General features: G+C 48.1%; 2 protein-coding genes across 6 annotated transcripts in view; one reads left to right on the top strand and one right to left on the bottom strand.

The window, feature by feature from the left end:
- Nucleotides 1-538: 538 nt before the first annotated feature.
- Nucleotides 539-9,769, top strand: LOC112242386 (GDP-L-fucose synthase-like). 2 transcript variants are annotated; one of them, XM_042315083.1, is made up of 11 exons: nucleotides 539-637; nucleotides 1,821-1,983; nucleotides 2,461-2,575; nucleotides 3,428-3,556; nucleotides 3,856-3,929; nucleotides 6,399-6,532; nucleotides 7,264-7,328; nucleotides 7,432-7,498; nucleotides 7,629-7,708; nucleotides 8,028-8,127; nucleotides 8,362-9,769. In XM_042315083.1, exons 2-11 carry the CDS (start codon nucleotides 1,829-1,831, stop codon nucleotides 8,415-8,417), a joined length of 975 nt encoding a protein of 324 aa, XP_042171017.1. In that variant the 5' UTR covers nucleotides 539-637; nucleotides 1,821-1,828; the 3' UTR covers nucleotides 8,418-9,769. The 2 variants fall into 2 exon arrangements, with proteins under 2 accessions (XP_042171017.1, XP_042171016.1); XM_042315082.1 differs by having other exon boundaries at nucleotides 585-741.
- Nucleotides 9,770-10,510: 741 nt separating this feature from the next.
- Nucleotides 10,511-26,485, bottom strand: part of LOC121844694 (general transcription factor IIF subunit 1-like) — a 26,007-nt gene continuing 10,032 nt past the window's right edge. The window contains exons 5-14 of one of the 4 annotated variants that reach the window (XM_042315080.1): nucleotides 20,301-20,494; nucleotides 19,926-20,096; nucleotides 19,566-19,774; nucleotides 17,524-17,677; nucleotides 14,296-14,354; nucleotides 14,097-14,222; nucleotides 12,625-12,698; nucleotides 11,844-11,982; nucleotides 11,463-11,616; nucleotides 10,511-11,260 (exon numbers count right to left, since the gene is read on the bottom strand). In XM_042315080.1, the coding sequence (XP_042171014.1) occupies nucleotides 11,056-11,260; nucleotides 11,463-11,616; nucleotides 11,844-11,982; nucleotides 12,625-12,698; nucleotides 14,097-14,222; nucleotides 14,296-14,354; nucleotides 17,524-17,677; nucleotides 19,566-19,774; nucleotides 19,926-20,096; nucleotides 20,301-20,494 (1,485 nt within the window). In that variant the 3' untranslated portion in view covers nucleotides 10,511-11,055. Of the gene's footprint in view, nucleotides 11,261-11,462; nucleotides 11,617-11,843; nucleotides 11,986-12,624; nucleotides 12,699-14,096; nucleotides 14,223-14,295; nucleotides 14,355-17,523; nucleotides 17,678-19,565; nucleotides 19,775-19,925; nucleotides 20,097-20,300; nucleotides 20,495-26,485 lie in introns of all 4 variants that reach the window. The other 3 variants (XM_042315079.1, XM_042315081.1, XM_042315078.1) reach the window with 3 other exon arrangements.

The raw sequence follows: 26,485 nt of genomic DNA, 5'->3' as shown, positions 1-26,485 counted from the left end.
TCAACTTTATATTCTTTATATTCAAGTAGATCTAGTTTATCCAAAGTCACTATACCTTGCTCTTCACAGTGGGGATTTGTTTTTCTCTAATCAATCATACTCGTCATGGTATATTATTCAGTGGGTCAAATTGACCTGTTTCTAATATTAAAAGTTATGCCTGCCTATATAGCCCTATGTTGGATACAATGCCGCAACTGTGAAACAAAAGATAGTAAAATATATATTTTTTAATATACTTGTGTCAGTATATTTTAATTAAGGAATGAATTTATATGTTTTTATCAAAAATGTTTTAGGAGTCTATACTGAATTTGTTATGTAGTGCGGATCTGGTGCAACGCCATAAAACATTGCAATATAGAGTCAACACCATAAATGCGGTATAATCGCCTATACAGGTACCAGACAGAAGTTATATTACATTTATGGTGGGGAAAACTTTTTTTTCTCTTCAGCAAACCTATCTTAGCAGTCCTGGTATTTTCTTAATGTGATACGTGAGTGATGGTGCGAGAAACTGGGCTAGTCACCTGTAAGGCTACTACTCTCAGTAGAACCCTTTTTTCTCTAAGAGTGTAGCTCAGAGGTAGCCTATTAGAGCGACTCCGCCCTCCTGCTGCTCTCCGATTGACAGGTTAGTGTGCAAGACAAGAGAGAGAACCTATACCTCATTTATGTACTTGAGCGTCTAATACCGACATTATTCGAGGAGGAAAATTCGAACAAAACATTTTACAGGTTTGAATTCATACATTTACTTTGTGTTTTGATAAGATACATACTAAATAACACGAGGATCTTGCCGAATGAATAATGTGACTGATTATAATTCAATTAGCTCACAGAAACTAAAAGGATTAATATTATAAATGTTCACAGAAACTATAAGGATTAATATTATAAATGTTCACAGAAACTATAAGGATTAATATTATAAATGTTCACAGAAACTATAAGGATTAATATTATAAATGTTCACAGAAACTATAAGGATTAATATTATAAATGTTCACAGAAACTATAAGGATTAATATTATAAATGTTCACAGAAACTATAAGGATTAATATTATAAATGTTTTGCCTTTATACATGTTTGTCCTGTAAGTCCTATTTATAGGCCTTTTGGTTGAATGAATGGGTGCTTTTGACTTCAACAATGTCGCCTAGGCTACATTTTATATAAAATAGTAGGCCCAGACATTTTCTTTCGACATTTTGCTACTTTTAGCCTACTCTTGTTTGTGTTGCTAAAATAATGTCAGTGGTGTAGACTGACAACTGATGTTGTAATATACTGTTTGTAATATAGGCCTAATGAGACCAACCGATATTTCGAATAAACACATATTGTTAATTTTAAAATGAAATACTGTATCTGTCGGTATTGACATGAGCTATTTGTCCTTTTGCTAAAATAAACATGATCACAATGCAATTCACTCTTGAGCTTAATTTTTAATATGGCAAATTTATCTTATTTCAAAAGAAAAAATACATAAATATAGATAGGACATAAATACAAGAAAATAGCCTCCATGATTAACAAAATAGGCTACAAAGATATTGTAAATTAAACGAAAAGTGTGTTAATACAGTTAAACTTGCGTTTAATGTATAGCATGTTATTTATTCCTTATTAGCCTAAATGTATAACTATTCTTATTTTTGTATTATCATTATTACGTTCTAAAGTAGACTATAAATAGGGCCATGATCACACTGTCATTCATATCAGCCTACTTTGTTTAGGGCTTCAGCGTAATAACAGTATGTGAATATCACAACCGAAAAATTAAAGTTCGCATTCTTTGATCAGAGTGAGAGATGGATTCGCAGACGAAGGCTGAGCCGATGCGCGTGCTCGTCACGGGCGGATCCGGGTTGGTCGGGAAGGCCATCGAGCACGTGGTGAAACAAGAAGGCGGCTGTCTCGAGGGCGAGCAGTGGACCTTCCTGTCCTCCAAAGAGGCCAACCTCGTGTAAGTTATGTCACATGAACCTCATATTCTCAGCAGAGCAGGTCTGAGGCTTTGGTCGTTGCAGATAAAAATGACTTGCCTATATAGCGATGCCATGTTCCCATATTCTACATGCCCGAGAAACACCAGCATGTCTGTTCTACATAACATATTTCTATAGGTAATGTATGTCATGTTGCACTGTGAGAAATCATGTTATGACCCTTTTACATCTGTGGCTGGTTTTGTGGTTCCAACAGGAACAAAATAAGTTCACTCGTGGAAAAAATATTATTTTCTCTGCTATTCTATTATTTTCTAATCTATTCTATAGATATGTAGATTGATGCATAGAAACAGTATATATTTAGAGTTTCTATATAGTTCCTGTTGGAACCACATTAAATGTTTAGATAATTACATTTGTGCATGCATACTTTTATGAGATTGATGTGTTTCCATTAAATGGGATGGTGATGATGACAATTGTCCTGCCAGAGATCTACAACAGACAAGAGCAGTGTTTGAGAAGTATCGGCCCACCCATGTCATCCACCTGGCTGCCAAGGTGGGAGGACTATATCTTCACATGAAGGAGAACCTACACTTTCTGGTGAGCTTACCTAACTACCCAGTTTGTTTTAATACCTAGGCTATACGTTTCTGTCCCAAACTACATTTGTTAAATCAGGGATGGGTCCAGAAAATCGGAACGGCCATTTCTAACTCACTGGCCCATTTCTTTGCCTGGCGGCCCAATTGTTACCAAATAATCATATTTGTGTACAAAACCCCCAGTTTAGACAGGCCGATGGGCTGAAGATGGAACCAGCCCATCTGATATTTTGCCTGAACTGCCTAAAGGCCAGTCCGTGAAATGGTTTGTCTTATCTAGCTACTGATTGAATGCACTGACTGGAAGCAGCTCTGGAAAAGATCTTCTGCTGAATGACCTGAATATAAATGTCCATGTTCGCCTGGCCGGGCAACTACTTAGGCTGAAATTCAATTGAACTTGTCAAAGTGAAGTTTACACAATGACTTTGTTGGCAAATGTATTCATCTTAATTCCAAAAGGGTATTAATCATCTGTTTTTTTTATTTTTTTTATTTAACCTTTATTTAACTAGGCAAGTCAGTTAAGAACAAATGTGTATTTATAATGACGGGCTACAGCGTAATAACAGTATGTGAATATCACAACTGAAAAAATAGAAGTTAGCATTCTTTGAGAGTGAGTGAGAGTGAGAGATGGTTTCGCAGACGAAGGCTGAGCGGATTCGCGTGCTCGTCACGGACGGGGTGTTAGTGAGGAGTGTTTACAGGAGAGCTTCTTATCACTGTCTCCAAATGCATTATTTTAATTCATTTGTGGTAAAACAAGTTATTGTGTAAAAACAAGTTATTGTGTAAGAGTCGTAATACAGGTTTTATTAATTGAGACCACAGTGTTTTGCCTTCACAGAGGGACAACCTTCGCATCAATGACAACGTGCTGCAGACGTCTCACGAAAGGGGCGTCACCAAGGTGGTGTCCTGTCTGTCCAGCTGCATCTTTCCTGACAAGACCACATACCCTATTGATGAGAGCATGGTGAGTTGAACAACCAGTAAGGCCAAATCAATGAGATTATGTTGTGTTTAACCTTAATACTAAAATACTATGGTGGCATCAAATGGCACCCAATTCCCTATATAGTACATTCTTTTTAACCAGAGACCTAATGGCCCTGGTCAAAGGTAGGAGTTCAACAGTTTAGGGTGCCATTTGGGACCGAGTATGTGCCCAGTGACATAGAACTACTCTATGTTTGGGAACCTCTGGCCCTTCAAACTGGGATTTTTAATAAAAGATGGTGCATGATCACTCATGCTTTCTTCCCCTTCCCACAGATCCACAATGGGCCTCCACATGACTCAAACTTTGGCTACTCACATGCCAAAAGAATGATTGATATTCAGAACAGGTGAGCTGGTGACTAATCTGTTACCTGTGCAGGTACATTAGCACACATTTGAAAGACCCACTCCAGCCTCCCTTGCACCTCATTTATCACCTGATGAACTTAACAAAAGATGCATTTCAGTAGCTGGTGCAGGTCCCTCATTACATGGCACAGCCCAGCTAGCACATAATGTTCTGAGAACCATATGTTTCTTATGTGGGAATTTCAGTACTTTAGCATAACATTTCCTACAGGTTTCCTCGTAGTTCTATTTAAAGTTATGCTCTCAGAAAGTTAAGAAACAACGTTCTTCTGTGGGAATTTCAGTACTTCAGCGTAACGTTTCCTACAGGTTTCCTCACGGTTCTATTTAGTAATATTCTCAGAACATTAAGAAAAATGTCCATTAAAACCACAAGAGGGTTCTAAAAATGTTATTTATTAACATATACATTCTGTTCTCAGCGTCAACGAAACTCTCTCTATCCTCTATCTTGTTAAGTGAGTTCAGGAAGTGGCCGCACCCACTAATGGGCCACACCTGATCTTTATGAATGGGGTCTGTTTGAATATACTAAAATACACAGCTTTGTTTATAAGTTACAAAACATGGCATGCTAGCGCCAACCTGGTGGCGCAGTGGACTGAGTCCATGGATAGGAAACATAAGATCATAGGTTTAAATCTTATAGGCTCCTTGTGACAATAAAAAAGAGATGTGTTTGCCATGATTAATGTCTAAGCAATTTAATTTCCATGTGTCCCATCTGTGCTTGGTGTTCAAAACAGTTAACCTAAGCTAGCAGTGTTATTAAACGTCTTATTGAAACATGTTCTCAGAATATTATTTAATTACATTCAAATAACCTATCATTTCATTATCAGAACATTAATAAAACCTCCCAGGAAAACTTTCAGGGAATCATTGTAAAACGTTCTCAGAACTTCCCGGCAACCAAAAAATGGATGTTCTCAGAATGTAAAAAAAAAGGTAAGTTTCACCGGTCAGGAAACTTAGGCTTTTGATCCCAGAATCAATGAGAAACCAAAAACATATGTTCCCACAACTTCCAAGGAACCTCTATTGCTCTGCTATTGTTCTGGGAAGCAAGAGGGAAGGCCGATGACATCGGTATGCAGTATGCATCCATCAGACTAACCCCTTGAATTGCCAACTCCTTGAATTTCGCCATTGTGTCAAAAAAATTAACAATAATAATAATAAATAAAAAATCCAATTAAGCATTAGGGGGCGCTATTAAAAATGTTGGATGAAAAACGTTCCCGTTTTAAACAAGATATTTTGTCACGAAAAGATGCTCGACTATGCATATAATTCATAGCTTTGGCTAGAAAACACTCTGACGTTTCCAAAACTGCAAAGATATTGTCTGTGAGTGCAACAGAACTGATGTTACAGGTGAAACCCAGATAAAAATCCAACCAGGAAGTGCCGCATTTTTTTGAAACAGCCTCATGCCAATGATTCCTTATATGGCTGTGAATGAGCTACGAATGAGCTTACGTTTTCCACGTATTCCCCAAGGTGTCTATAGCATTGTGACGTCTTTTTACGCATTTCCATTGAAGAATAGCCGTAAGGGACCATATATAGCAAGTGGTCACATGGTGTCTCCCGCAGAAAATCTTGCATAAAATACTGAGGTAGCCATTTTTCCAATCGCTTCTTATGAGAAACCAATTGCCTCGACGGATATATTATCGAATATATATGTTAAAAACACCTTGAGGATGGATCCTAAACAAAGGTTTGCCGTGTTTCTGTCGATATTATGGAGCAAATTTTGAAAAATGTTTGGCGTTGTAGAGGTAGCATTTTCCGGTCGATTTCTCAGCCAAGCATGATGAACAAACAATTTCGCCTACAAAAATAATATTTTTGGAAAAAAGGAACATTTTCTATCTAACTGGGAGTCTCAGTTAGGTAAATGTTCTTCAAAGGTAAATTATTTAATTTGGTTGCTTTTCTTATTTTTGTGAAAATGTTGCCTGCTGCCAGCAGAGCCTAGCATAGCATTATGCCATGATAAACTTACACAAATGCTTGTCTAGCGTTGGCTGTAACGCATATTTTGAAAATCTGAGATGACAGTGTTGTTAACAAAAGGCTAAGCTTGTGTTTGAATATATTTAATTCATTTCATTTGTGATTTTCATGAATAGGAAAAGTTTCTAGGGGTATTTATGTCCGCTGCGTTATGCTAATTCGTTTGAGGCTACGCTCCCGGATTACGCTCCCGGATTACGCTCCCGGATCCGGGATTGCTCGTCGCAAGAGGTTTTAAGGGTTTGTACCTTGTATTGTATGTGTACTTAGAATATTGTTTAAAAAAATAGCTGGAGTGGGTCATTAATGTTCTAACCACAACATGATTGTGTGTGTGTGTGTGTGTGTGTGTGTGTGTGTGTGTGTGTGTGTGTGTGTGTGTGTGTGTGTGTGTGTGTGTGGGGGGACTTGATTGACAACAGGGGATACTTTGCGCAGCATGGGCGTCGCTACACCGCCGTAATCCCGACTAACGTGTATGGTCCCTATGACAACTTCAACTTTGAAAATGGTCACGTGCTCTCAGCGCTCATGCATAAGACATATGCTGCTAAAAGTAAGTAACACTCACAATACTATACACACACACACACACACACACACACACACACACACACACACACACACACACACACACACACACACCATGTTGGACTCACCAGAGAGAATGATGGGGTCAATCATCAAAGCATCAAAGCAAGGACCAAGAGACTGAAAAACAGCTTCTATCTCAAGGCCATTAGACTGTTAAACAGCCATCACTAACATAGAGAGGTTGCTGCCTACATACAGACGCAAATCACTGGCCACTTTAATAAATGGATTTGATAAAGGTATTACTAGTCACTTTAAATAACACCACTTTAATGATGTCTAAATATCCTACATTACTCATCTCATATGTATATACTGTATTCTATACCATCTACTGCATCTTGCCTATGCCGCACCACCATCGCTCATCCATATATTCATATGTACATATTCTTATTCATCCCTTTACATTTGTGTGTATAAGGAAGTTGTTGTGAATTTGTTTGCTTTATCTTGGTCGCAGATGCCAATGAGAACTTGTTCTCAACTAGCCTTCCTGGTTAAATAAAGGTGAAAGAAAAAAGAAAAAACCTTACTGCACTGTCAGAACTAGAAGCACAAGCATTTCGCTACACTCGCATTAACATCTGCTAACCATGTGTATGTGACCAATACAATTTGATTTGATTTGACGTGCACACACACAGACAGACAGATACAAACACATACTCCTTTCTACTCTCCTTCTAACAGAGGAGGGAACCCCACTACAGGTGTGGGGCTCCGGAACACCCAGGAGACAATTCATCTACTCTCTGGTATGTTTAGTGAATTACTCTGTGTGTGTGTGTGTGTGTGTGTGTGTGTGTGTGTGTCAGATATGTGCGTGTGTACATTAAATATGTGTGTGTGTTTTCTCAGGATGTTGCACGTCTGTTCCTCTGGGTGCTGCGGGAGTATGATGAGATTGACCCCATCATTCTCTCTGGTGAGTCCAACATGGTGTGTGTGTGTGTGTGTGATCAGTCAATGTGTGTGTGTGTGTGTGTGTGTGTGATCAGTCAATGTGTGTACCATATGTAACTGGACCAAGCTCCTTTGTCACTTGTTTCTCACAGTGGGGGAGGAGGAGGAGCTCCCCATCAAGGACGCCATAGAGATGATTGCAGATGCCCTGGACTTCAAAGGTCAAATAGTTGTATCCTTCCACAGGCTGTGTACGCCTGATTGGAGTTGCTCCTCGGCACAGATCTAGGATCAGCGTATCTTCCCCAATTCCTTACCTTAACCATCATTCAAATTTGACCTTAGATCAGTGTCTAGAACCAATCTAGTAGAATCCTTAGTACAACACCAGCAACCATATCTAAAGGTTCATTACACCTGTTGGACTGAAAGACGTACAGATGTAGTACATTAAATGCCCACTCGGACTGGCTGTCCCCCATATCCGTTGCACTGTAACTATGTCATCTCCCTGTGCTTTGCCTTCTGTGGCCCTTGACCTATGACATCAGTTCGACACCAGCAAGTCAGACGGTCAGATGAAGAAGACGGCCAGCAACGCCAAGCTGCGACGCTACCTCCCTGACTTCACCTTCACGCCGCTCTCTGAAGGTCAGAGATCCAAATATTGAGGGTTGTATTTCCTGTCCAGAAAACAACTCAATATTGTAGTTGGAATTAGTTTCCTTGTAAATAACACAGACGCATTACAGCATGATATTTGATACCTATCTGGTTATTGGTCGTTTTATGATTATGATGAAAGTAACGTTCACAGTGATTAAACCACTCTTCCAAAATGCACAGTATCCATAGATGACTGACTGTGTCTCTCCTCCCCTACAGGTATCAAGAAGACCTGTGATTGGTTCGTGAACAATTACGACATAGCCCGAACATGAAGACCAATGAAGGTCGAGACATGAATATTGTTTAATGAAAAAGATCAGGGCTACATCCCAATACTACTACTGTGCCTTCCAAGTCTTGTGTCCTTGTCTTCATGCCAACTGATTAGTGAAAGTTCTGGATAGGTTTCACCATGTGGCCAGTTAAGTTCTGTCGGATCAGTGGGCATGAGGTAAAGGCACACAGGACTCACAATACCCCACCTTGTTGTTCTCCCCAGAACTGTCTGGCAACCATTTTGGATCCTTTCTCCTCTATTTGCACCGTTGATGTCAGGGATTGACATTAAGGTTTGTAAGGCTCTTGCCCATTGGACAGCAGTTTTTTTGTTAGTTGCCTGATGATTACTGTCACTTGACAGACAATTTTCAAGTAATTGTTTACAAGCAAAATGGTCACAGGGATACTTTGGGATTTTGGCAATGAGGCCCATTATCTACTTCCCCAGAGGCTGTTGAACTCCTGGATACCATTATTATGTCTCTTTGTCCAGTATGAAGGAACTTAGAGGTCATTTTGTGAGCCAATGCTAACTAGTGTTAGCACAATGACTGGAAGTCTATCGGTATCTGCTAGCATGCTATGAAGTAGAAAAATCAGTTTGAATGCGTAACTTTTGCAGCACGAGACCCTTCTACAACCTGGTTGTAAGCATACCGGCTCTGGGAGACTAAGATTTAGACGCACAGCTCACAATCGAGAGCAATAGGATATAGTATTGTCTGGCGCTCTGCTCACCCTGACCAATAGTTATACTTCCTGTGTAGCAGGACCAAAAAAATGTAAGTGTAGCCCCTATGTTAGGCTACTGAAATTCAGTTTTGAAAAATCCCCTGCCTAATGGGGCATCCACAGAGCAGGTTCAACTTGTCTGGATGCCATAAATTGTCTGTCTTTCACTTAAACAATGGGGAGGAACCAGAAAAATCCCCTGGGGAAACCTCAGAGCAGGTTCAACTTGCCCAACTGCTCAGTTCATTTGCTCCAAGCAATAGGGCAACCCTTAAGGTCAATCCCTGATTATGTCCTTTTTTTACATGTCCTTCCCTGATGGTGTCTGAACTGGTCCAGCCACCTGATCCCCTACAGTATGACTACCAGTTACTATGAGCAATACTGCAGTCATGTGTTTACACTCAAATACATCACATTATTTTCATTTTAATATCTAACATATATAGTTGAAGTGTATGATCTATTTGTGATTGAATATTGACAAAAATATGAATGGACTTTTTCTTGATATAAGAATGAGGTGTCAGTCGTTGAGAGTGATGCTGAATGACATGTTTTCTCACTACAAAACAACAAGTATAAGCCTACAGTAAAGTAGCCTGGATCTAAACATTGGAGCCAACTGTTTCTCATCATTCACTGGCCTCGGTCCACACTGCAGATTATAATACTGGTTTGTGTTAAAAGATTGTGATTTATCTGGGATGAACATGTCAGAAACTAATATAAAGTCAACTTCCTGAAGAATCTTGAGAATTAGGACATCACATCGCTCCACCTCACTGTAAAAAAATTAAATCAATACATTGTAGAAACAGGACAGGAAGAAGCAGGTTTTTAGGGGTCAAACGACAGTTTCAAATGTCAACAAAGTTTGACGATAACACTGAGGAAGCAAAGATCATTTGGGATCTGCCAGTAATCGCTCCATTAATAAACGGTCAGATGTGCCATCAGTATATTTGACTCTACTTGGCACATCAAGTCATTTTCCTCAGGAGAGGAAGGTGTAACATTAATATGCCTACACCTGTCATGTCATGCTGAATAATGAATGACTTCTGCTTGACATGGTTTCTCTACTACACAACCACTTGTCCATGGCATGAAGTAGTACAGGCCAACAGTACTGTCATTGAAGTACACACTACTCTTATCCAAGTAAGTACATACAAAACAGTTGCTGCAAAGTAGATTTCCAATGAATCCACTGGATAGCACAGTAGACCTCTGGCAGAACCTCAAAGAATATTAGTGTCTTCATTGAAAAGCCTTAAGATGTATGACATCATTGTCCAGTGTTTTGCTTCTAATTATGCAAACCAACCAGAAACATGACAAGGAGACCAGCCATGGCAACAGCAGGGTTTTTATTACAAATTAAAATAAACAAAAAAGACTTCTAAAATGAGAAATAGAGGCCTGGGGAGATACGGCAAATCGTACAAAATAACCCACACTTGTCTTGTTGAATCCAGTGGGTTGTGGTGGGAGATGAGTCAGCAGGCAAGATCTACACGGAATGTTTTCATTGATACCTTCACATCTGCGTAATTCATTGATAAACCTACATCTTGTAAGAGTAAGTTGTTTAACCTGAAAGGACTGCCACAGGTACAGTTGACTTCAAACCATTTATTGAGGCTAGTTTACACACCGCATCTCAAATCAGTTGCGTAACACTTTTCTTTCTACCTTATTCCACTCTCTTCCTCTTCCAAGGACCCTGTTCTATCCTTCTCCTTCCGCTAATCAATCAATGAGGACTTTGCGTTCATGCTCTTCCTCTCCTCCTCCCTACCTAGGTCGTGTTCATTAGGCACCAAAGGGACTGAAAGAGGAACTTGGACTCAGTCTCCATTTTAAAACGCATGCCCTAATGAACACGAGCCCGGTTTACTCTGTGAGGTAGAAGTGCATCTTGTCGTTGACGTTCTTCCTCTCGGGGTTGAGGCGTTTGAGGATCTGGGCCAGGACGTTGACCGTCTGCTCGCTGCTCAGGCCAGTCCTCTTGGTCTGGAACTTCTTCAGCAGGTCCTTGGTGGTCATGGGCTTCCGGATCAGGTAGCGACGCACCGCCTCCTCCGTCAGCTGAACGTCACTGTGGAGAGGCAGGATGGAGAGTGGGACAAAACACCAGGGAGAGGGTGTGTGGTGGAAGGGGGGAAAGAATAAGAAGAAAGACCGTGCGTGTGGGAGAGGACAGAGAAAAGAGGGAGAGAGACAGAACGAGAGTGTGTGTGAGCTAGAGAGGGTAAGGGTGAGAAAAGTGAACAAACAGGAGAGATTGAAGAGGAATATACCTGGAACTGGGGGTTGATTTGCCTGAGGGGGGCTGTGGCGTGCTCTTCCCTGAGGGGGCAGGACTCTGGGTGGTGACAGCCGTACTGCTGGACTCCATCTTCAGCCTCTTGGCAGCTGGAGACTCAGAGCTACCACCCACCACCTGTCTCTTACCTGTGAGGGGAGGGAGCAGGGTGACGGACGCAGTTTTAACAACCCTTTATTGTTCATTAAAGAAGAGTTAGCATGCAGTGCTGAGGTCACACATAGCCTTAAGGTACCACAAACAAAATAAGACTTTCAGATCCTGTGAATATGTAAATATAAATGAAAACATTACAAATATAAAAATCTATTTCCCATCTGTGAATATGTGTGTGAGTGCATGCGTGTGTGTGTACCTTGCTCCAGTTTGCTAGCGGCGGCTCGGAGCGTGTTGGAGGTGGAGGTGGAGTCTATGGACGGTGTTCCAGGGCGACTGCCAGTCCTGGAGCTGCCTCCAGAGCCACGCCCACCACCGCGCTTAGGAGGAGTACGCTTCTTCTGGGGTGGGGGGGTAGTGAGGAAATGGGGAACGTCAAGAGTGGTAGTCAAGAGCAAAGTCCCCGAGAGCCACTCTCAACCTCTCAGGACCCAGACCAAGAAAGACCCAGTGTCTGTAGACCGTTATCACACCAACACCAGTTGAAATGTGGAATACCAAGATAGAGAGTCAGACCAGCACCAAGATAGAGAGTCAGACCAGCACCAAGATAGAGAGTCAGACCAACACCAAGATAGAGAGTCAGACCAACACCAAGATAGAGAGTCAGACCAACACCAAGATAGAGAGTCAGACCAACACCATGATAGAGAGTCAGACCAACACCAACCACATCAAAGGGTTAAAAAGGCCTGTTTTTGTGCCCACACTGCTGCCACACTAGGGAAGCAACATACCCTGGAAATTGTGTGTTGTGTCACCCCTTTTGTGCCACATAGAAACTACAAAATATGGTATCAGGTTCATCAACTACCAGAGTCTTGTTCAAGACTTTTAGAAAAGCCCCAGATCTTGGGCACCGTAACCCAGATCAAGAACACGATCTCTGCGAGAAAGACAGGGAAATGGGGTTGACATTGAACAGTGGCACTACAAAAGGGACCACACACAAACTAACACTCTCACACACACACACACACCACCATGAAGAGAGCGGAGGCTGCCTCTCCATCGATGTCGCTGTCCTCCGAAGTGTCCGACTCACCGCTGCTGTCTGAAACACACACAACATTATCACATCATAGCCCCCTTCAACAAAAACACACAACATTATCACATCATAGCCCCCTTCAACAAAAACACACAACATTATCACATCATAGCCCCCTTCAACAAAAACACGCAACATTATCACATCATAGCCCCCTTCAACAAAAACACACAACATTATCACATCATAGCCCCCTTCAACAAAAACACACAACATTATCACATCATAGCCCCCTTCAACAAAAACACACAACATTATCACATCATAGCCCCTTCAACAAAAACACGCAACATTATCACATCATAGCCCCCTTCAACAAAAACACACAACATTATCACATCATAGCCCCCTTCAACAAAAACACACAACATTATCACATCATAGCCCCCTTCAACAAAAACACACAACATTATCACATCATAGCCCCCTTCAACAAAAACACACAACATTATCACATCATAGCCCCCTTCAACAAAAACACACAACATTATCACATCATAGCCCCCTTCAACAAAAACACACAACATTATCACATCATAGCCCCCTTCAACAAAAACACACAACATTATCACATCACATCATAGCCCCCTTCAACAAAAACACACAACATTATCACATCATAGCCCCCTTCAACAAAAACACACAACATTATCACATCATAGCCCCCTTCAACAAAAACACGCAACATTATCACATCATAGCCCCTTCAACAAAAACACGCAACATTATCACATCATAGCCCCCTTCAACAAAAACACGCAACATTATCACATCATAGCCCCAACAAAAACACACAACATTCAACAAAAAAAAACACACAACATTATCACATCATAGCCCCTTCAACAAAAACACACAACATTATCACATCATAGCCCCCTTCAACAAAAACACACAACATTATCACATCATAGCCCCCTTCAACAAAAACACACAACATTATCACATCATAGCCCCTTCAACAAAAACACACAACATTATCACATCATAGCCCCCTTCAACAAAAACACAACATTATCACATCATAGCCCCTTTCAACAAAAACACACATTATCACATCATAGCCCCCTTCAACAAAAACACACAACATTATCACATCATAGCCCCCTTCAACAAAAACACACAACATTATCACATCATAGCCCCCTTCAACAAAAACACACAACATTATCACATCATAGCCCCCTTCAACAAAAACACAGTATATTATCACATCATAGCCCCCTTCAACAAAAACACAGTATATTATCACATCATAGCCCCCTTCAACAAACACACACAACATTATCACATCATAGCCCCCTTCAACAAAAACACAGTATATTTCCGTGGGTTCAAGTCTTGCCACTTCCCTGTGATACCTGATCAGTAAAGATTCTAAAGAAGAAGAAAAACTGCTACCTCTCTTCTTCTTCGTCTGGACTGGGGTCTTCTTCCCTTCCTCTTCCTCCTCCTCCTCTTTCCCCTCTTCCTCGTTCTGTTTCTCCTCCTCGCTCTCTTCCTCACTCTCCGATGCCTCGTCGATTCCTGTGAACAGAGTTAAAGTTCTTAGAATTCACACACATGAACACGTATGGTTTCCATTGGGGTGCCCTCTGACCTTTGGGAACGGCCTCTTTATTGGACTTGGCCTTCTCTTCGCCGACCTCTTCCTCTGAACTGCAGGTACAAGGGAGTAAGGAGCGAGAGAGCGAGGAAGGGATGAAAGAGAAACAGATGTGAGAAAATAAATGAGGTTGCAGGAAGTGTGTGTATGGCTCTACAAGTGTCTCTGGTGTGTGACCATACAGCTGTCAATAGAAGTACAGTGCATTCTGAAAGTATTCAGACCCTTCACTCAGTCCTTTGTTGAAGCACCTTTGGCAGCGATTACATCCTCAAGTCTTCTTGGGTATGATGCTACAACACTTGTATTTGAGGAGTTTCCCATTGTTCTCTGCAGATCCTCTCAAGCTCTGTCAGGTTAGATGCGGAGAGTCGCTTCACAGCTATTTGCAGGTCTCTCCAGAGATGTTCAATCAGGTTCACGTCTGGGCCACTCAAGGACATTCAGAGACTTGTCCTGAAGCCACTCCTGCATTGTCTTGGCTGTGTGCTTAGGGTCGTTGTCCTGTTGGAAGTTGAACCGTCGCACCAGTCTGAGGTCCTGAGTGCTCTGGAGCAGGTTTTCAACAAGGATCTCTCTGTGCTCAGGTCCTCTTTCCCTCGATACAGACTAGTCTCACAGTCTCTGCCGCTGAAAAACATCCCCACAGCATGATGCTGCCACCACCATGCTTCACCCTAGGGATGGTGCCAGGTTTCCTCCAGATGTGACGCTTGGCATTTAAAGAGTTCAATCTTGGTTTCCCCAGACCAGAGAATATTGTTTCTCATGGTCTGGGATTCCTTTAGGTGCCTTTTAGCTAACTCCACAGAGGAACTCAAAAGCCCTTTCAGAGTGACCATCGAGTTCATAGTCAACTCCCTGACCTAGGTCCGCTCAGTTTGGCAGGGCGTCCAGCTCTAGGAAGAGTCTTAGTGGTTCCAAACTTCTTCCATTTAAGAATGATGGAGGTCACTGTGTTCTTGGGAACATTCAATGCTGCATAAATGTTCTTGGGAAAAAATGTTGGTACCCTTCCCCAGATCTGTACCTCCACACAATCCTGTCTCAAAGCTCTACGGACAATTCCTTCAACCTCATGGCTTGGTTTTTGCTCTGACATGCACTGTCAACTGTGAGACCTTATATAGACAGGTGTGTGCCTTTCCAAATCATGTTCAATCAATTAAATTTCCCACAGGTGGACTCCAATCAAGTTGTAGAAACACCTCAAGGATGAACATCTCTGGAGACCTGAAAACGGCTGTGAAGCGACGCTCCCCATCCAACCTGAGCTTGAGAGGCCCCTGAGTGGCACACCGGTCTAAGGCACTGCATCTGTGTGCTAGACACATTACTACAGACCCTGGTTCGATTCCAGGCTGTATCCCAACCGGCCGTGATTGGGAGTCCCATAGGGCGGTGCACAATTGCCCCAGCGTCATCCGGGTTTGGCCGGGGTAGGCCGTCATTGTAAATAAGAATTAGTTCTTAACTGACTTCCCTGGTTTTAAATAAAGGTTCAATAAATGATAAATGGAAACAGGATGCACCTGAGCTCAATTTTGAGTTTCATAGCAAAGGGTCTGAATACTAAGTATTTCAGTTTTCATATTTAATAATTTTACAAACATTTAAAAAAAAAACTTTTTGCTTTGTCATTATGGGGTATTGTCTGTAGACTGTTGAGGGTTTTTACATTTATTTAATCCATTTTAGAATGAGGCTGTAACATAACAAAATGTGGGAAAAGTAAATGGGTCGGAATACTTTCCGTAGGCACTGTATGTGTGTATCTGTGAGTCTGCGTGTGTATCTGTGAGTCTGTGTGTGTGTGTGTGTGTGTGTATCTGTGAGTGTGTGTGTGTGTGTGTGTGTGTGTGTATCTGTGAGTCTGTATGTGTGTGTGTGTGTGTATCTGTGAGTCTGCGTGTGTGTGTGTGTATGTATCTGTGAGTCTGCGTGTGTGTGTGTGTATCTGTGAGTCTGTGTGTGTGTGTGTATCTGTGAGTCTGTGTGTGTGTGTGTGTGTATCTGTGAGTCTGTGTGTGTGTGTATCTGTGAGTCTGTGTGTGTGTGTGTGTATCTGTGAGTCTGTGTGTGTGTGTGTGTGTGTGTATCTGTGAGTCTGTGTGTGTGTGTGTGTATCTGTAATTCTGTGTGTGTGTGTGTGTATCTGTAATTCTGTGTGTGTGTGTGTGTGTGTGTGTGTGTATCTGTGAGTCTGTGTGTGTGTGTGTGTGTGTGTGTGTGTGTGTGTAGTCTGTGTGTGTGTGTGTGTGTGTGTGTAGTCTGTGTGTATCTGTGAGTCTGTGTGTGTGTGTGTATCTGTGAGTCTGCGTGTGTGTGTGTGTGTATGTATCTGTGAGTCTGCGTGTGTGTGTGTGTATCTGTGAGTCTGTGTGTGTGTGTGTATCTGTGAGTCTGTGTGTGTGTGTGTATCTGTGAGTCTGTGTGTGTGTGTGTATCTGTGAGTCTGTGTGTGTGTGTGTGTGTATCTGTGAGTCTGTGTGTGTGTGTGTGTGTGTATCTGTGAGTCTGTGTGTGTGTGTATCTGTGAGTCTGTGTGTGTGTGTGTGTGTGTAGTCTGTGTGTGTGTGTGTATCTGTGAGTCTGTGTGTGTGTGTCTGTGTGTATCTGTGAGTCTGTGTGTGTGTGTGTGTGTGTGTGTGTGTGTGTGTGTGTGTGTGTGTGTGTGTGTGTGTGTGTGTGTGTGTGTGTGTGTGTGTGTGTGTGTGTGTCTGTGAGTCTGTGTGTGTATCTGTGAGTCTGTGTGTGTGTGTGTCTGTGTGTGTATCTGTGAGTCTGTGTGTGTGTGTCTGTATCTGTGAGTCTGTGTGTGTGTATCTGTGAGTCTGTGTGTGTATCTGTGAGTGTGTGTGTATGTGGGTGTGTCTGTGTGTGTGTGTATCTGTGTGTGTCTGTATCTGTGTGTGTGTGTATGTGGGTGTGTGTGTGTATCTTTGAGTCTGTGTGTGTGTGTGTGTGTGTATCTTTGAGTCTGTGTGTGTGTGTGTGTGTGTGTGTATCTTTGAGTCTGTGTCGTGTGTGTGTGTATATCTGTGTGTGTGTGTGTATGTGGGTGTGTGTGTGTATCTTTGAGTCTGTGTGTGTGTGTATCTTTGAGTCTGTGTGTGTGTGTGTGTGTATATCTGTGTGTGTGTGTATGTGGGTGTGTGTGTGTGTGTATCTTTGAGTCTGTGTGTGTGTGTGTATCTTTGAGTCTGTGTGTGTGTGTCTCACCTGCTCTCATCTGACATGTAGTCGACTTCCAGGCCCTCAAAGTCTCCATCGTCACTGTCCTCATTAGCCTCGCTGTCACTGCCCCTCTTCTTCTTCTTCTTCTTCCCCTTCCCCTTCACATCCCCCTCTTTCTTCTTGGGCTTGCTGTCTCCATCTGACAGGAAGAGGGGGAGAGAAAAGAGAGGGAACGTAAAGAGAGATGCACCTTCTAACAATTCAACAGTTGAACATGTAAAATGTACTTATTTGTTGGACATTGAGATGCATCTTCAGCTAACAGACACATGGTTCATACACACTGTATACTAGTGATGAGCACCGACATGGATAATTAATAATAAATAATAAAATAATAAAACATTTGTTTAAAATTTGCATCTGTGTTCATTTCTTGTGTGTGTGTATCTCTGTGAAGTCCAGACAACTAAGGGGTCTGTGGTGGCTTTTCACCATTTGTTTGGATTCCTCACGTCTTAATCATTGTTAAGAAGTTTGGTCCATATCGGATGTTGGGAACTATAATTATTGAATATTATATAAATCCTATCAATTTAAATGGCCAATTTGGGTGCAATCAACTAGCTTTCAATTTGAGTTCTAATTGTCTTTCAGAAAAATAACATTCAAGAAATGCTAATCTGATCTGTTTCTAACTGCAGATACCATTTCAGATCAATCTGATTGGTGGGTGGCCAAAACCTTTCTTGTGCTTTTTGAGGTTGAATGACTCCCATGCCTCCTTCTACTCTGCTTTCATTCTCATCATTACTGGGCTCTCCCTCCCTCCCTCCCTCCATCCCTCTCACCTCCCTTTCATCCTTCTCTCCTCCCTCCCTCCATCCTTCCTTCTCTCCTCCCTCCCTCATCCTTCTCTCCCCCCTCCTTCCATCCTCCCTCCCTCCCTCCCTCCATCCTTCTCCTCCCTCCATCCTTCTCTCCACAGAAGCTGCTGTCACTTTCCTCTACTCCTTCTCAGTTGATCTTTCTGCGACTCCTCACATCCCATCTCCTCGCCTCGTTCTCAACTGTATTGGAGAAGGTCAAGACGAGAGGATGCAACGAATCGAGGAAAGATGAATCGGAAAAAAAAGCCCAAACCTTCTCGCACGCCACTGTTGCTCGTCACTTCTTAGCTCTCCTCTCTCCTCACCTTCGTCCATCTCTCCTCACCTTCTGTCGCTCTCATCACTGCTCTGCTCTCTTCTCTCCTCACCTTCTCCTCCACTGCTCAGCTCTCTTCTCTCCTCACCTTCTGTCGCTCTCATCACTGCTCTGCTCTCTTCTCTCCTCACCTTCTCCTCCACTGCTCAGCTCTCTTCTCTCCTCACCTTCTGTCTCTCTCATCACTGCTCTGCTCTCTTCTCTCCTCACCTTCTGTCTCTCTCATCACTGCTCTGCTCTCTTCTCTCCTCACCTTCTCCTCCACTGCTGTCGCTCTCATCACTGCTCAGCTCTCTTCTCTCCTCACCTTCTCCTCCACTGCTGTCGCTCTCATCACTGCTCAGCTCTCTTCTCTCCTCACCTTCTCCTCCACTGCTGTCTCTCTAATCACTGCTCAGCTCTCTTCTCTCCTCACCTTCTCCTCCACTGCTGTCGCTCTCATCACTGCTCAGCTCTCTTCTCTCCTCACCTTCTCCTCCACTGCTGTCGCTCTCATCACTGCTCAGCTCTCTTCTCTCCTCACCTTCTCCTCCGCTGCTGTCACTCTCATCACTGCTCAGCTCTCCTCACCTTCTCCACTGCTGTCGCTCTCATCACTGCTCAGCTCTCTTCTCTCCTCACCTTCTCCTCCACTGCTGTCGCTCTCATCACTGCTCAGCTCTCCTCACCTTCTCCACTGCTGTCGCTCTCATCACTGCTCAGCTCTCTTCTCTCCTCACCTTCTCCTCCACTGCTGTCGCTCTCATCACTGCTCAGCTCTCTTCTCTCCTCACCTTCTCCTCCACTGCTGTCGCTCTCATCACTGCTCAGCTCTCTTCTCTCCTCACCTTCTCCTCCACTGCTGTCTCTCTCATCACTGCTCAGCTCTCTTCTCTCCTCACCTTCTCCTCCGCTGCTGTCACTCTCGTCACTGCTCAGCTCCAGGTCATCCTCCAGGTCATGGATGCGCAGGTCCCCTCCTCTTCCTCCCTTCTTCTTTTTCTTCTTCCCCCCCTTCTCGCCCTCCTCGTCGTCATCGTCCGGCCCTCTCTCCTGCTCCCGCAGGCGCCTCTGGAGCATGATGCTGAAGTGGTTCACCACCTTGTTCCTCCTGAGACGGGGGGGAGGAAGTATGTGTGTACCCCACATCTACCCCCTAGTGTTTTTACCTGAGGGGTGAATTTGCACCCCCTATCTTTATTCTTCCCCTCAGTATTTCCCCTTCTCCTGTCTCTCTCCCCTCCACTTCACCCTCTCCTCACCTGCCCCACTCCTCCTCGGCCTCCTCGGCGGTCAGCGTGCGGTGTTTGGCCTGGGGCACGAAGTTGTACCAACCGTTGACGGGGAAGGCCTCAAAGGCCCCGTCGGGACACTGGGTAAAGATGTAGTAGGACGCATTCTCCGTTATGCCCCCTTTCTTCGTACCCTTGAACCTGAAACAGAGAGAAACATGTTGATATAAAAGGATAGTTCAGGCTATATGGGAGTTCCTCCTTGCCCTCGGATCGACAGAAAGACAAAGGATGGCTTGGTAAGTATTTCTGAGAGAACCAGAGATAAGTAAAGGTAAGCTCAAGGCCTGTGTGTAGCCTACCTCCTCCCTGCTTTTCCATTGTGTGTGTGTGTGTCTGCCTCACCTCTTCCCTGCCTTGCCGTTGACCTTGAGGATCCAGGGTTGGTCCTCCACCTTGAACTCCCTGGTGACGATTCCAAACTTCTTCCTGCGTGCCTCCTCCCTCTGCTTCTTCCCAAACTCACTGCCTGCCGCCCCCTCCTCAGTCTCCTCCACACCATACATCCTCCTGTTACTCATGTCCCGCTCCATACGAGCCTGGGAGGAGGGGTAAAAGAGGGAGGAGAGAAGACAGAGCGTGAGACGGATGGGACAACGGGAGCGGAGTAGGGAGATGAGAAGTGCAGAAGGTAATATAAATAATAGAAGGGGAGGAGAGGAAGGTAGAGGGAGAGAGAGACGGGGAGGGGGGAGAGACGGGGAGGAGAGAGAGAGACGGGGGGAGGGAGAGAGAGGGGGGGAGAGAGACGGGGAGAGAGAGAGAGACGGGGGGAGAGAGAGAGAGAGAGACGGGGGGAGAGAGAGAGAGACGGGGGAGAGAGAGAGAGAGAGAGAGACGGGGGAGAGAGAGAGAGACGGGGGGAGAGAGAGAGAGACGGGGAAGAGAGAGAGAGAGACGGGGGAGAGAGAGAGACGGGGGGAGGAGAGAGAGAGACGGGGGAGGGAGAGAGAGAGAGACGGGGGAGGGAGAGAGAGAGAGAGACGGGGAGGGAGAGAGAGACGGGGGGAGGGAGAGAGAGAGAGACGGGGGAGGGAGAGAGAGAGAGAGAGACGGGGAAGAGAGACGGGGGGAGGGAGAGAGAGAGAGACGGGGGAGAGGGAGAGAGAGAGACGGGGGGAGGGAGAGAGAGAGACGGGGGGGGGAGAGAGAGAGACGGGGGAGGAGAGAGAGAGAGACGGGGGGGAGGGAGAGAGAGAGAGAGAGACGGGGGGAGGGAGAGAGAGAGAGAGAGACGGGGGGAGGGAGAGAGAGAGAGAGAGACGGGGGGAGGGAGAGAGAGAGAGAGACGGGGGAGAGAGAGGGAGAGAGACGGGGGGGAGAGAGAGAGACGGGGGAGAGAGAGACGGAGGAAGAGAGACGGGGGAAGAGAGAGACGGGGAGAGAGAGAGAGACGGGGAGAGAGAGAGACGGGGGAGAGAGAGAGACGGGGGGAGAGAGAGACGGGGGAGAGAGAGAGAGACGGGGGGAGAGAGAGAGGGGGAGAGAGAGAGACGGGGGAGAGAGAGAGACGGGGGAGAGAGAGAGACGGGGGAGAGAGAGACGGGGGAGAGAGAGACGGGGGAGAGAGAGACGGGGAGAGAGAGAGACGGGGGAGAGAGAGAGAGACGGGGGAGAGAGAGACGGGGGGGAGAGAGAGAGAGAGACGGGGGAGGGAGAGAGAGAGACGGGGGGGAGGGAGAGAGAGAGACGGGGGAGGGAGAGAGAGAGAGACGGGGGGAGGGAGAGAGAGAGAGAGACGGGGGAGGGAGAGAGAGAGAGAGAGAGACGGGGGGAGGGAGAGAGAGAGAGACGGGGGGGGAGGGAGAGAGAGAGAGAGACGGGGGAGAGAGAGAGACGGGGAGAGAGAGAGACGGGGGAGGAGAGAGAGAGAGAGAGGGGGAGAGAGAGAGAGACGGGGGGAGAGAGAGAGACGGGGGGAGAGAGAGAGACGGGGAGAGAGAGACGGGGGGAGGGAGAGAGAGAGAGAGACGGGGGAGAGAGAGAGAGAGACGGGGAGAGAGAGAGAGAGACGGGGGAGAGAGAGAGAGACGGGGAGAGAGAGAGAGACGGGGGGAGGGAGAGAGAGAGACGGGGGGAGGGAGAGAGAGAGAGACGGGGGGAGGGAGAGAGAGAGAGAGACGGGGTAGGGGAGAGAGAGAGAGAGAGAGACGGGGTAGGGGGAGAGAGAGAGAGACGGGGGGGAGGGAGAGAGAGAGACGGGGGGAGGGAGAGAGAGAGACGGGGGAGAGGAGGGGAGACGGGGAGAGAGAGAGAGAGAGACGGGGGAGGGAGAGAGAGAGAGAGACTGGGGGGGGGAGAGAGAGAGAGAGAGGGGGGGAGGGAGAGAGAGAGAGGGGGGAGGGAGAGAGAGAGACGGGGGGGAGAGGAGAGAGAGAGACGGAGAGAGAGAGAGACGGGGAGAGAGAGAGAGAGAGAGACGGGAGAGAGAGAGAGACGGGGGAGAGAGAGAGAGACGGGGGGGAGAGAGAGAGAGACGGGGGGGAGAGAGAGAGAGACGGGGAGAGAGAGAGAGACGGGGGGAGAGAGAGAGAGACGGGGGGGAGAGAGAGAGAGACGGGGGGAGAGAGAAAGAGACGGGGGGAGAGAGAGAAAGAGACGGGGGGAGAGAGAAAGAGACGGGGGGGGAGGGAGAGAGAGAGAGACGGGGGGAGAGAGAGAGACGGGGGAGAGAGAGAGACGGGGGGAGGGAGAGAGAGAGAGACGGGGGAGGGAGAGAGAGAGAGACGGGGGGAGAGAGAGAGAGGGAGAGAGAGAGAGAGAGACGGGGGAGGGAGAGAGAGAGAGACGGGGGGAGGGAGAGAGAGAGACGGGGGAGGGAGAGAGAGAGAGACGGGGGAGGGAGAGAGAGAGAGAGACGGGGAGGGAGAGAGAGAGAGAGACGGGGGAGGGAGGGAGAGAGAGAGACGGGAGGAGAGAGAGAGAGAGAGAGAGACGGGGGAGGGAGAGAGAGACGGGGAGAGAGAGAGAGACGGGAGAGAGAGAGAGAGACGGGGGAGGGAGGGAGAGAGAGAGACGGGGGGAGGGAGGGAGAGAGAGACGGGGGGGAGGGAGAGAGAGAGAGACGGGGGAGGGAGAGAGAGAGAGACGGGGGGGGAGGGAGAGAGAGAGAGACGGGGGAGGGAGAGAGAGAGAGACGGGGGGGAGGGAGAGAGAGAGAGACGGGGAGAGAGGGGAGAGAGAGAGAGAGACGGGGGGAGGGAGAGAGAGAGAGACGGGGGGAGGGAGAGAGAGAGAGAGACGGGGAGGGAGAGAGAGAGAGACGGGGGAGGGGAGAGAGCGAGAGAGACGGGGGGGGGGGAGAGAGAGAGAGACGGGGGGGGAGAGAGAGAGACGGGGGGGAGGGAGAGAGAGACGGGGGGGAGGGAGGGAGAGAGAGAGACGGGGGAGGGGGAGAGAGAGAGAGAGACGGGAGGAGAGGGAGAGAGAGAGAGAGACGGGGAGAGAGAGAGAGAGAGACGGGGGGAGGAGAGAGAGAGAGACGGGAGGAGAGAGAGAGAGAGAGACGGGAGGAGAGAGAGAGACGGGAGGGAGAGAGAGAGACGGGAGGAGAGAGAGAGAGGGGAGGAGAGAGAGAGAGACGGGGAGGGGAGAGAGAGAGACGGGGGGAGAGAGAGAGAGACGGGAGGAGAGAGAGAGAGAGAGACGGGGGGAGAGAGAGAGAGAGACGGGGGAGGGAGAGAGAGAGAGAGAGACGGGGGGGAGGGAGAGAGAGAGAGAGGGGAGAGAGAGACGGGATGAGAGAGAGAGACGGGGGGAGGAGAGAGAGAGACGGGAGGAGAGAGAGAGAGAGACGGGGGAGGGAGAGAGAGAGAGAGGGGGGGGGAGGGAGAGAGAGAGACGGACGGGGGAGGGAGAGAGAGACGGGGGGGGAGGGAGAGAGAGAGAGACGGGGGGAGGGAGAGAGAGAGAGACGGGGGAGGGAGAGAGAGAGACGGGGGAGGGAGAGAGAGAGAGAGACGGGGAGGGAGGAGAGAGAGAGAGAGAGACGGGGGAGAGAGAGAGACGGGGAGGGAGAGAGAGAGAGAGAGAGGGGAGGAGAGAGAGAGAGAGACGGGAGGAGAGAGAGAGAGAGACGGGGGAGGGAGAGAGAGAGAGACGGGGGAGGGAGAGAGAGAGAGAGAGAGGGGGGGGGAGGGAGAGAGAGAGAGACGGGGGAGGGAGAGAGAGAGAGAGGGGAGGGGAGAGAGAGAGACGGGGGGGGGAGAGAGAGAGACGGGGAGGGAGAGAGAGAGAGACGGGGGGAGGGAGAGAGAGAGACGGGGGAGGGAGAGAGAGAGAGACGGGGGAGGGAGAGAGAGAGAGACGGGGAGGGAGAGAGAGAGACGGGGGAGGGAGAGAGAGAGAGAGAGGGGGAGGGAGAGAGAGAGACGGGGGAGGGAGAGAGAGAGACGGGGGAGGGAGAGGAGAGAGAGAGGACGAGGGGGAGGGAGAGAGACGGGGGGAGGGAGAGAGAGAGAGACGGGGGGGGGAGAGAGAGAGAGACGGGGGAGGGAGGGAGGAGAGAGAGAGGGGGAGAGAGAGAGAGAGAGAGGGAGAGAGAGAGACGGGGAGGGAGAGAGAGAGAGACGGGGGGGAGAGAGAGAGAGAGAGACGGGGAGGGAGAGAGAGAGAGAGACGGGGGAGGGAGAGAGAGAGAGACGGGGGGGAGGAGGAGAGAGAGAGGGAGACGGGGGGGGGGAGAGAGAGAGACGGGGGAGGGAGAGAGAGAGAGAGAGACGGGGGAGGGAGGGAGAGAGAGAGGGGGAGGGAGAGAGACGAGGGAGAGAGAGGGGGGAGGGAGGGAGAGAGAGAGACGGGGAGGGGGGAGAGAGACGGGGGAGGGAGAGAGAGAGAGACGGGGGGAGGGAGAGAGGAGAGAGAGACGGGGGGGGGGAGAGAGAGAGAGACGGGGGGGGAGGGAGAGAGAGAGAGACGGGGGGGGAGGGAGGGAGAGAGAGACGGGGAGGGAGGGAGAGAGAGAGACGGGGGGAGGGAGAGAGAGAGACGGGGGGAGGGAGAGAGAGGGGGGGAGAGAGAGAGAGAGACGGGGGGAGGGAGGGAGAGAGAGAGACGGGGAGGGAGGGAGAGAGAGACGGGGGGAGGAGAGAGAGAGAGAGACGGGGAGGAGAGAGAGAGAGACGGGGGAGGAGAGAGAGAGAGAGACGGGGGAGGGAGAGAGAGAGAGACGAGAGAGAGACGGGGGAGGGAGAGAGAGAGAGACGGGGGAGGGAGAGAGAGAGAGAGACGGGGGAGAGGGAGAGAGAGACGGGGGGAGGGAGGAGAGAGAGACGGGGGGAGGGAGGGAGAGAGAGAGAGGGGAGAGAGAGAGAGAGAGAGACGGGGGGGAGGGAGAGAGAGAGAGACGGGGGGAGGGAGAGAGAGAGAGAGACGGGGGGGAGAGAGAGAGAGAGGGGGAGGGAGAGAGAGAGAGAGGGGGGGGGAGAGAGAGAGAGAGGGGGGGGGGGAGAGAGAGAGAGAGGGAGAGAGAGAGACGGGGGGAAGGAGAGAGAGAGAGACGGGGGAAGGAGAGAGAGAGAGAGACGGGAGGAGAGAGAGAGAGAGAGACGGGGGGAGAGGAGGGAGACGGGGGAGAGAGAGAGAGAGACGGGGGGAGAGAGAGAGAGAGACGGGGGGAGAGAGAGAGAGACGGGGGGAGAGAGAGAGAGACGGGGGGAGAGAGAGAGACGGGGGAGAGAGAGAGAGACGGGGAGAGAGAGAGAGACGAGGGAGAGGAGAGAGAGAGAGAGAGAGACGGGGGAGGGAGAGAGAGAGAGACGGGGGGGGGGAGAGAGAGAGACGGGGGGAGGGAGGGAGAGAGACGGGGGAGAGAGAGAGAGAGAGACGGGGGAGGGAGAGAGCGAGAGAGACGGGGGCGGGGGAGGGAGAGAGAGACGGGGGGAGAGGAGAGAGAGAGAGAGAGGGAGGGAGAGAGAGAGACGGGGGGAGGGAGAGAGAGAGAGAGAGAGAGGGAGGGGGAGGGAGAGAGAGAGAGAGAGACGGGGGGAGGGAGGGAGAGAGAGAGAGACGGGGGAGGGAGGGAGAGAGAGAGAGAGACGGGGGAGGGAGAGAGAGAGAGAGACGGGGGGAGAGAGAGAGACAGACGGGGGGAGGGAGAGAGAGAGAGACGGGGAGGAGAGAGAGAGAGACGGGGAGGGAGAGAGGGGAGAGAGAGAGAGAGACGGGGAGGGAGGGAGAGAGAGAGAGACGGGGGGGAGGGAGGGAGAGAGACGGGGAGGGAGAGAGAGAGACGGGGGAGGGAGAGAGAGAGAGACGGGGGGAGGGAGGGAGAGAGAGAGACGGGGGAGGAAGGGAGGGAGAGAGAGAGAGAGAGACGGGGAGGGAGGGAGAGAGAGAGAGACGGGGGAGAGGGAGAGAGAGAGAGAGACGGGGGGGAGGGAGGGAGAGAGAGACGGGGGGAAGGGAGGGAGAGAGAGACGGGAGGGAGAGAGAGAGAGACGGGAGGAGAGAGAGAGAGAGACGGGAGGAGAGAGAGAGAGAGACGGGGGGAGGGAGAGAGAGAGAGAGAGACGGGGGAGGGAGAGAGAGAG

Source organism: Oncorhynchus tshawytscha, unplaced genomic scaffold (genome assembly GCF_018296145.1).
Source record: "Oncorhynchus tshawytscha isolate Ot180627B unplaced genomic scaffold, Otsh_v2.0 Un_contig_1005_pilon_pilon, whole genome shotgun sequence".
NCBI classification, from domain to species: domain Eukaryota; kingdom Metazoa; phylum Chordata; class Actinopteri; order Salmoniformes; family Salmonidae; genus Oncorhynchus; species Oncorhynchus tshawytscha.
This window is presented reverse-complemented; position numbering and strand designations above follow the sequence as displayed.